The sequence below is a fragment of the Pinus tabuliformis genome, chromosome J (assembly GCF_031772625.1).
Source record: "Pinus tabuliformis cultivar Carrire ecotype Pingquan chromosome J, CPIR1, whole genome shotgun sequence".
Classification (NCBI taxonomy): domain Eukaryota; kingdom Viridiplantae; phylum Streptophyta; class Pinopsida; order Pinales; family Pinaceae; genus Pinus; species Pinus tabuliformis.
The window spans coordinates 451,137,020-451,148,725 of NC_142295.1; the positions used below are offsets into that span (position 1 = coordinate 451,137,020).

The window sequence follows — 11,706 nt, forward strand, 5'->3', positions numbered from 1 at the left end:
ACAAAAGGAAGGTTGACCAAAAGTTGGTTGGATGATGGGTTGACCGAAGGGTTACAACTAAGGAATCACTATGTTGAGTGAATTCTCCAGCTACAGGGCTTTTGCAGACGTGGGGATTACACAGGTTCGATGGGAGAGAGGGAGAATTACATAGGTTCGACGGAAGAGAGGGAGAAGCGGCTACCATGGAGGAGGGACCCGCGCTTTTGAGAGAAGATTGAGGGTCACTATCAAAATTTACAACAGAAGCTTCCATCAACAAGGAACACTCATTTAATCCATCACCAACAGGAATTTTCTAATGTCGACTAGAAGATACAACAAAGGAAACAAGATCTCAAGAACCATCAATGTGAGTGACTGAGTTTGATGATGAAATCTGACTACTTACCCATGAACTAAGATATTCGATGTGATCACCTTCAATGCGACTTCTAGATGAACTAGCGACAATAGAATTGAAACATTGGTGAGAATAATCCTCAAGTAATTTAAGAAATTTGGACAACTACTTTTTCTTGGAAATTTCTTCAACACAGGAAGCTTTCGAAGCTGAAGAACCATCTATTACCTTCTAAAGAGAATTGGAAATGCAATTGGACAAATATAAGTATCGAACAAACAAACATTGTTGATGTGATTTATTTGAAAGTTAACTACAAAAATAAATTATATTTTTTAATTAAATATATTAAATTTTTAGTTTGAATGACTTTGTAAATAATTCGTAACTAATAGTTAATCTGATCTTAAATTGACTAATTTTCTACAAATTCTCATTCCTTTTTTTAAAATAAATATTAATATTATTTTAACACGACTTTAAAAAATATTATATAAAAGAATTCATTCTCCAGCTTTTTGTCACATCAAAGACTTCTAAATGCAAATACTACGAACAATAAGTCTACCACCATACCAATGAATTCTAATGACTTCTAAATATAGAAGTTATTCTCCTTACATATTAACTTGTAAATATGAATATTGGAGCGCGGAGGGAACAAGTATGTCGGTTGGCATGTGCTCTGTTCTAATAATGGGATAAATCTACCACACTATAAAATTTATTTTATTTAATTATGATAAATAATTAATTTAAAATTATAGAAAAATATATCTAATAAGTATGTTTTTCATTAATTATATTAGATGATATTGATGGATTAATCTCAATATATATGCTTATTACATTATGGACTACAAAAATTTAATATCTAACAAAAATATATATTTAAGTAAATAGTAATATATAAATATATTTATTTATATTAAAATAAACAATTAATTTAATAAATATAAATTTCGTGAAATATAAAGTTGTTTATTAACATTAATATAGGAAACAAAAATATGTTAAAGGTTTAATATATTTATATATTTTTAAAGTAAAGAACAAATTAATTATAAAAGATAAATTGATAATTATTTGTGATGATGGAGTTTCTGGAACACTTTGTTAATTTGATGTGGTGTCTAACTAGTGACCCTAAAATGATATGTTGGTGGCAAATCAGGTATAAATGGAAGAAAGAAATTATATATGATGGTTAGAGGGATAAAAAGAAAATGTGATTGTTGATTAAAGTTTATTTATTAATAATTATTACAAATAATTAAAAAAGAATATGTGAACTAATTAGAAAGTCAAAGTAAAATAAAAAAAGAAGAGAGAAATTGTGAGATTAAATTAATAATAGTCAAACTAAAATTGAGATAGAATTAGATATTTTTATTATTATTAAATATTAATATATTATAATAACATTAAATTAGTATTTTAAAAGAATTAGAATTTAAAGTATTAAAATTAAATTGAAAAAGGAATAATGAAATTTTTAAATTCGGGCTTCTATGATCCATAATGAATTAAGAAAAGTTTTTTTTGATAGAAATCACATGAGACTTTTCTTAATTATGAAATTGTTAAGTTAAATTAATAATAGAAAATTTATTCAAATTAAGTTAGGGATATAATTTGATATTATTAAAAATTAAATATTAAATGAGAATAATATATTAAAATATAATTTTTATTGGTTAGGGATATAATTTGAAATTATTAAACATTAAATATTAAATGAGAATTTGAAATTATTAAAGATTAAATATTAAATGAGAATAAAATATTAAAATAGAATTAAATGAAAAATCTCAAACAATTAAAATAATAGAACATATTTAAAATGGATTAAAGTTTTGAGGATCGTCTCCCATTTTACCAACCGGAATCTCCTTTCATTGTTTTTACCCCCTTTCCAAAAAAAATATCTGATATACTTCTCCATTTTTTGTAGAATGCCATTGGGCGCAAGTAGCACTGAGAACTGATAAAGAGGGAGGCTGCTAAGAACAACTTTTATGAGTATAGTCTTTCCTACCATATTTAACCAGTTGATCCCCCATGTCTGAAGCCTGATTTTAAATTTCTCTACCTGAGGCAGCCAATCTCTGCTGTAGGGGCGCTTGAGAAATATTGGCAAACCCAGGTACTTAAAAGAGGTCCAGTATTTGGTGGCGACAAATCCAAGACATCTCGAGATGGATATTATCAGAGATGGGGGGGTGTTCCAATAGTAAATGTGACACTTACCCTTGTTGAGGCTGCTTCCAGATTCGATACAGTACTCGTCAAGGGCCTCTTTGAATTTTCTGGCTGAATGAATCGAAGCTGCTCCAAGAAGCAGAGTGTCATCTGCGAAAAGGGCATGGTTTATATGTTGGACTCCCCTTGCTATGGAGATCCCTGGGATCTCTTGCTCTTGCAATTTTTTGTTTAGATGAAAGCTGAGAACTGAAGCTTGAATAACGAACAACAGAGGGGACAGAGGGCAGCCCTGTCTTAACCCTCTTGTAGCTTTGAAGAAACCTGCAGATCTACCATTAACTAGAGGAGCGATCCAAGGTTCCGATATGCAGGCCCGGATCCAATTAATAAACCTTGCTCCAAACCCAAATTTTTCCAAAACATTAAATAGAAAACAATGGTTAACTCGGTCAAAGGCGTTTGCTAAATCCAATTTTATAGCCATACTTTGTTCTTTGTGCTTCTGACTTGACAGGATAGCCTCTTGGACAAGAAGAAAGTTATCCACCAAATATCTCCCTTGTATAAAGCCCCCTTGGTTCTCAGGAATGATTCTAGGTAGGATTTGCTTCAACCTGTTAACAATAATTTTTGTGATCACCTTGTAGCCAATATTACAAAGGGATATGGGCCGAAATCTATTGAAATAATTAGCTCCCTTTTCCTTGGGAATGAGGGCAAGGAATGAAGAGTTGGTTCCTCCTCCTAATTTCTAACAAGTCTGCGATTTTTGAACCATTTTACACAAATCTTTCCCCACTATGTGCCAGCAGGATTGGAGAAAGGAGGCGGAGAACCCATCTGGTCCTGGTGATTTATCAGGGTTCATAGCAGCCAGGGCATTTTTGACTTCTTCCATTGTGATATTTTTCTCTAGATGATGATTCTCCTCATCAGAAACGAGGTTGGGAACCCCGTCCAGCAGTTGCAAATTCTGTTGAGTATTCTCCTCTGCGTTGTACAACCTTTTGAAATGTTGATGGGCTACTTGTTTAATGTTTGTAAAATCTTTGTGCGTGATATCTCCTTCTCTAATTTCTGTTATGGAATTAAAGCATTTCCTGGATTCAGCTTGTTTGTGGAAGAAACTGGTATTTCCGTCGCCTGCCTTTAGCCATAGGCAGCGTGATTTGATCCTCCACACTTCCTCTTCAGCCAGGCATGATTTATGATATTGCTGTTGGAGCTGAGCCTCTTTGTCTAATATGTCTCTGGTGATATATGCCTCTTCCGTTTGCAAGTAATGGGCTTCTAGCTGATTATGAGTATTTTTTCTTTCAGATGCTGGGTTGGCCAGGGATTTGGCCCAACCCTTTAGCTTTGACTTCAATCTTCTGATTTTTTCCTCCCATATATAGAATGGAGATCCACTTACAGGCAGGGACCAACATTCTTTGACAATCTGCATGAAGCTGGGTTCCTTGATCCATAAAGGACTGAACTTGAAGGGAATGGGGCCAAGGTCAGAGTGAGCTCTAAGAGATAGCATAATAGGATTATGATCAGAGGTACTACAAGGAAGAATGTGCATGCTTGCATCTAAACCAAGCAAGAGAAATGAGCTATGAACAAAGAATCTATCCAACCTAGCAGCGATATGCCCGGGCCTAATCTTTTATTGGACCAAGTGAACTTACCTGAGACAGGCTTGATATCGAGCATATCCCAATCTAGGAGGAGATCCTCTGCCCATTCCCTTGCCGGATCTCGCACGATGCAGCCTCCTCACTTTTCTGAAGAGTGCAGCGTGATGTTCAGGTCACCTGCTATGATGACTTTATCCAGATTGCCCAGGTCTGCTTGCTGTCTTAATGAATCCCAACAGTCCTTTTTTTCTCCGGCGTTGACTGGTACATAAACATTAATAAGACAAAAGATTTCTTTTGTGATTATGTGGTGCATCTTTACCATCACCCAATGGATATTTGATACCTATGACACCAATGAAAACCTACTTTCATTCCAGAGAGTACCCAACCCTCCGAAGGCTCCTCGGGCTGAGATTGCTGTTGCGTTACTTTTTTTCCAGAGTTTTTTGCTTACCTGAAGGAAATCAGATTCCTCCATTTTAGTCTCCTGGAGGAGGAGTATGTTCGGAACCTCTATTCTAATTAGATTTCGAATAGCATCTTCTTTGATCTTGCTGCCCATACCCCTACAGTTCCAGGAGATTATTTTCATTATTTACCTTTGCTCGGTTGGGCTCCCTTGGAGCCTTGGTGCTGGTTTCTTGCCATCTTCAGCTTTTTTGCTAGCAGCTTCTCTAGTGTTGGTTGGCTGCCCTGTAGCTTGTCCTTGTACGTTTCATGCTCTCTCACATGCTCTCTGATCCATTTTGCGCCCTCTTGTAGATCTCCTTACAGAGGATTGGGACTCTCCTATTTCTCCTTCCTCCTCCGAGTCTTCTGATTCTTGGTCCTCCTCCTCGGCTACTTCAGGAGTTCCTTTTGAGCTTTCTGGAACTCCCATGTCTTTAAAGATATGAGATGGAGAGTCTTTGTCTGGGGACACTGACTTTTGATTTGCTTCTGCATGTGGATCCTCTGGTTGGGAGCTGAGAAGTTCAAACCTGTTCTCTGGGGTAGACTTGGGCTGGCTTTGCTGGATCTGCTGAACTGGGTCTTGATGGATCCCTTTGCCTGTAGTTCCTCCCGGCTTCTGAGTCTTGGATGGCATTTTGGATCGTTTGACTTGGTTCCAGCCGACCTCCTTACCTTGAGTTGTTTCATTCGCCGATGGGCAGTTCCTGGCAAAGTGCCCATAAACCTGGCATTTCCGACATTTGAAGGGCAACTGTTCGTAGTCTAGCTTCTGAACATGCATCCAGTTTCCTACTTTGATTTTGATTGCCTCCGGGAGCCCCTCCTCCAGATCCACCTCAACGCAGATCCTGGCACAGTCATATTGGTCCTTGCTGTTTGCTCGGTCTATGAATTTCCCCAGGGCATTTCCGATGTGCATCAGAGAATCCCAGTTCCAGCAGTGAACTGGGAGGTTTGGGAGCCTTACCCAGACCGGAACAGCTTTGGGGACGTCCACTTCTGGATCAAAATCAGGAGTCCATTTATTCAGATATAGGCCCTGGGGGCCCATGAAGTAAGGACCGTTTCGAAAGATCAGATCTTTGTCTTCTTTGGTATTAAATTCAAAAAGGGAGAATCCTCGCCCCAGGAAATAAGAGGTCACGCTTTCTTTGATCAGCGGCGCCCAGTTTCTTTTGACCCAGCTCTCTGTGGATTTGGGGGATGGCCATAGACCCGTAAACTGGCCTATGAGAGCTCGTTCGGATAAGGACAAAGCAACCTGTATCGGAGTTTCCGAAGGAATTGAGATATCGGGGATTTCATCGATCCTCTTTACGAATTTTTCCGCTTCAGCAGGTTTCTTCTTTGGCAGCCCTACCAGAAGACGGTTGAACGCCTCAGCTGCGGAGATCTTCGACGGAGGAGAGGGAGGAGCCTGGGGGGTGCCCACCGCCTCCATGGAGGTCAGGCTTGCAGGATGCTCAAAGAAGGTGAACACCCATGGCCCGATAGATCGCAGGGGAGGATCGCCAGACAGACCTGCGCCAGTTCTGGAAAGACAGGCCTCGCAGATGGAAGGCCAAGGGGCCGAGAAGGGCCGAGGGAGCGAGTGGGAGAAAGCTCAGCGGGGATCTCGGATCGCTGATCTTTGTGAAATTTTTAGTTGAATTATTATTATTATTATTGTTATTGTATTATTATATTTTTTATTTGATCTCACATTTTTGTGATTTATATTTATTTTTGTAACTAGCTTTTGGATAAATCACATTGGCAATGTTTGATGGTTGATATTTCGAACCTACTAATAAAAATCATATTCAAGATTAAGTTAAAAAAAACCGATCTATCATAGGATTAATAGTAGTCAGATGCATCAAGTTTTAGAATTAATTAAAACTAACATTAACGATTAATTTTTTATTAATATATAACCAATTTTACCCTGATGATGGACTCACCTAGCTAGTCCGAAACGTCGGTTTCAAAAATTGCTCACAGGTTTTTCCATTAATTAAAAATACTCTACCAGCCTGTATGGAATCTCTCTTCAACACCATTAAGTCCCACCATGGAAGGGACATGCAGAACAATTCATTACCCTGATGATGGACTCACCTAGCTAGTCCGAAACGTCGGTTTCAAAAATTGCTCACAGGTTTTTCCATTAATTAAAAATACAATTATAACTAATTTAGTCAATATTAAGAAATTATTAAATTAATAATAATTTAAATTAATTATTAATTATTAAAATATTAATTCTTAAATTATTATTAATTATTAAACCATTATTATTAATATGGTTAAAAAAAGGGAAAGTAACCCAAAAAAAAGGTTTTATTTTAATATTTATTATTATAATAGCTTAAAAACATATATATATAATTTTTTAAAAATTAAATAAATAAGAAAATAAATAATTAGAAAGAAAGGGTAGGAATTTAATTCTTGCTTAATTTCCAACCATTGTCTCCATTGAGATTTTTGGTCTGTTTCTCAATTTCAATGGCCTCTCTCAACTTCTTATGGTGGAAATGATCAATCCTTGCAATGACCTTGGAATCTTCAATGCAGACATGGTGCTTAGTTTTCTCTACATGTTTAACAATAGCTGAGGAGCGGGAACGATTATGCCTGATGTCTGTTGCATGTTCTTGAATTCTCAGATTAATGGAGCGACCAATTTCTCCAATGTAGGGAATCCCACATGAGCAGGGGATTGAATAAACCCCTTTCATGTCCTTAGGGTTCACAGGGTCCTTAACAGATCTAAGGGAGCTCCTAATAGTATTAAGGGGCTTGAAGGTAGCAATGACATTATTCTTCTTAAGAACACGAGCGATCTTATCAGTGGTTCCATGGATGAATGGAAGAAGAACATTTGAAAAATGTTCACCATGAGATTTCTTAATTGAAGAACCTTTACAGGATTTTTGAAAAGCTACAAGACCTTGATGTCTACTATAACCATTGATTTCAAAAACTTTTAGAAGGTGGGATTTCTCATCTTCCAGGTGGTTTTCATCTGAGACCCTCAGTGCATAGGTAGCAAGGGTGTTAAGAACTCTGAATTTTTGTGTTGGGAAATGGTGAGAATTGACATGAAGATATTGTTTCTGTGTGAGTTTTCTTGCGAAACACCTAGTGAGACAAGGAGCCATCTTCCATTCTAGAGAGGAGAACATCAAGGAAAGGAAGGTTGCCATCAACTTCAACCTCCATTGTGAATTTGATGGAGTCTGATTGAGAATTAAGATGAACAAGGAACAAATCCAACTTCTTACGACCATGGGGCCAGACAACACAAGTATCATCTACAAACCTTTTCCAGAGCTTGGGTTGAAATTGAGCAGAGGCCAAAGCTTTGGTCTCAAAATCCTCCATGAATAAGTTAGCAACAACAGGAGAGAGCGGAGAACCCATGGAAACTCCACATGTTTGCTCATAGAATTCACCCTGGAAGCTGAAAAAGGTAGATGTCAGGCAAAGACCAACTAATTTGGCAGTGTCATCATCGATAATTTGATTTATGACATTAATGGCCTCATTAATGGGGATTTTTGTGTAAAGGGAAATAACGTCAAAGCTAACCAACAAATCCACAGGGTCTAGCCTGATACCTCTTAGTTGATTAACAAAGGAAGCAAAGTCCTTAACAAAGGAGCTTGTGCAACCAACCAGAGGCTTGAGCTTCTGAGCTAAGAACTTAGCAAGAAGATAAGTAGGCCCACCTATTGTGTTGACAATAGGTCTTAGGGGAACCCATCTTTATGAATCTTAGGAAGACCATAAATTCTAGGGGTGAGAGGGTTACTCTCAATAAGCTTCTTGCTAAGGGGGTCAAGAGCATGGTTAGATTTAACAACATTGATGACCTCCTTAGAAACTTTTTTAATAGGATTCTTTAGGAGTTTCTTGTAACTCCCACTATTATACAAGTGGTCTAACATTTTGCTAACATAGTAAGCTTTATCCAAAATAACGACAGCCCCACCTTTGTCGACCTTAAGAATGACAACGTCAGGGTTATCTTTCAAGGACTTAAGAGCAAGAAACTCACTTATGCTAATGTTGCTCTTAGGAGGCCTAGCTTTCCTAAGAATAATGGTGCAATCTTGCCTAATAACTTCCTTAATATTATGAGGAAGGTCCCTAATTCCATATTGGATGTTGCAAATGATATCCTCAATAGGTATCTTTCTTGGAGCGAGGGCAAAATTTAACCCTTTATTCAAGAGACGAAAAACATGAGGGTCCAAATCAATACTGGATAAATTAACAACATTATTAAGAGGGGGTTGAGAATATATATATATATATATATATATAGTAAGCTTGGGAGGGCTACATCTTCATCATGTCCAATATATCACCCCGATTAGGGTGGGGAATTTAATCGGTGATTCACATCAAAGAGTGCGTTAACAAAGCACCTTATCACCGTCTATCCAGGACCCATGAATAATAATAATAATAATAATAATAATAATACTTATTGTTATATTATTAAAATTATTATTATTAATGATACTATTGTTATTATTAAATTTATTGGTATTAATATTTTTAATATTACTATGAAGAAGGGGGTTAGATGATTTAATATCAATATTAATATTAATATTAATATAACTATTAATCGAATCATTGTTAATAACAAAATTTTTGATGTAATTAATACTATTATTCTTATACTTGTTTTCAACATTGTTCCTATAACCCGTATTATTATTAAAGGAAGATTGAAGGGAGTTATTAAATTCCAGGAAAGGATGAAGGGAGGTGGGGATAATGAAGGGAGGGAGGGATTTTAGGAAGGAGAGATATAGAGGATTCAGAAGAGCAGATAGGAAACAAAGGGTGATCGACTGGACCTGCTTGGAAATATCTGATGAACCATTCATGACATGAACAATTGAGACTACAAAAGGAAGGTTGACCAAAAGTTGGTTGGATGATGGGTTGACCGAAGGGTTACAACTAAGGAATCACTATGTTGAGTGAATTCTCCAGCTACAGGGCTTTTGCAGACGTGGGGATTACACAGGTTCGATGGGAGAGAGGGAGAATTACATAGGTTCGACGGAAGAGAGGGAGAAGCGGCTACCATGGAGGAGGGACCCGCGCTTTTGAGAGAAGATTGAGGGTCACTATCAAAATTTACAACAGAAGCTTCCATCAACAAGGAACACTCATTTAATCCATCACCAACAGGAATTTTCTAATGTCGACTAGAAGATACAACAAAGGAAACAAGATCTCAAGAACCATCAATGTGAGTGACTGAGTTTGATGATGAAATCTGACTACTTACCCATGAACTAAGATATTCGATGTGATCACCTTCAATGCGACTTCTAGATGAACTAGCGACAATAGAATTGAAACATTGGTGAGAATAATCCTCAAGTAATTTAAGAAATTTGGACAACTACTTTTTCTTGGAAATTTCTTCAACACAGGAAGCTTTCGAAGCTGAAGAACCATCTATTACCTTCTAAAGAGAATTGGAAATGCAATTGGACAAATATAAGTATCGAACAAACAAACATTGTTGATGTGATTTATTTGAAAGTTAGCTACAAAAATAAATTATATTTTTTAATTAAATATGTTAAAATTTTAGTTTGAATGACTTTGTAAATAATTCGTAACTAATAGTTAATCTGATCTTAAATTGACTAATTTTCTACAAATTCTCATTCCTTTTTTTAAAATAACTTTAAAATAAATATTAATATTATTTTAACACGACTTTAAAAATATTATATAAAAGAATTCATTCTCCAGCTTTTTGTCACATCAAAGACTTCTAAATGCAAATACTACGAACAATAAGTCTACCACCATACCAATGAATTCTAATGACTTCTAAATATAGAAGTTATTCTCCTTACATATTAACTTGTAAATATGAATATTGGAGCGCGGAGGGAACAAGTATGTCGGTTGGCATGTGCTCTGTTCTAATAATGGGATAAATCTACCACACTATAAAAATTTATTTTATTTAATTATGATAAATAATTAATTTAAAATTATAGAAAAATATATCTAATAAGTATGTTTTTCATTAATTATATTAGATGATATTGATGGATTAATCTCAATATATATGCTTATTACATTATGGACTACAAAAATTTAATATCTAACAAAAATATATATTTAAGTAAATAGTAAATATAAATATATTTATTTATATTAAAATAAACAATTAATTCAATAAATATAAATTTCGTGAAATATAAAGTTGTTTATTAACATTAATATAGGAAACAAAAATATGTTAAAGGTTTAATATATTTATATATTTTTAAAGTAAAGAACAAATTAATTATAAAAGATAAATTGATAATTATTTGTGATGATGGAGTTTCTGGAACACTTTGTTAATTTGATGTGGTGTCTAACTAGTGACCCTAAAATGATATGTTGGTGGCAAATCAGGTATAAATGGAAGAAAGAAATTATATATGATGGTTAGAGGGATAAAAAGAAAATGTGATTGTTGATTAAAGTTTATTTATTAATAATTATTACAAATAATTAAAAAAGAATATGTGAACTAATTAGAAAGTCAAAGTAAAATAAAAAAAGAAGAGAGAAATTGTGAGATTAAATTAATAATAGTCAAACTAAAATTGAGATAGAATTAGATATTTTTATTATTATTAAATATTAATATATTATAATAACATTAAATTAGTATTTTAAAAGAATTAGAATTTAAAGTATTAAAATTAAATTGAAAAAGGAATAATGAAATTTTTAAATTCGGGCTTCTATGATCCATAATGAATTAAGAAAAGTTTTTTTTTTGATAGAAATCACATGAGACTTTTCTTAATTATGAAATTGTTAAGTTAAATTAATAATAGAAAATTTATTCAAATTAAGTTAGGGATATAATTTGATATTATTAAAAATTAAATATTAAATGAGAATAATATATTAAAATATAATTTTTATTGGTTAGGGATATAATTTGAAATTATTAAACATTAAATATTAAATGAGAATTTGAAATTAATAAAGATAAATATTAAATGAGAATAAAATATTAAAATAGAATTAAATGAAAAATCTCAA

The 11,706-nt window shown here is 34.5% G+C and overlaps 1 protein-coding gene across 1 annotated transcript; it reads right to left on the bottom strand.

Annotated features, from left to right (window-relative positions):
* Positions 1–3,299: 3,299 nt before the first annotated feature.
* On the bottom strand, positions 3,300–6,070 carry LOC149227764 (uncharacterized). The gene is made up of 4 exons (XM_089380593.1): positions 5,103–6,070; positions 4,631–4,742; positions 4,317–4,519; positions 3,300–4,062 (listed from the first exon to the last, which is right to left on the bottom strand). The coding sequence occupies exons 1-4, from the start codon at positions 6,068–6,070 to the stop codon at positions 3,300–3,302; spliced, it is 2,046 nt and encodes a 681-aa protein (XP_089236719.1).
* Between the last annotated feature and the right edge of the window lie 5,636 nt (positions 6,071–11,706).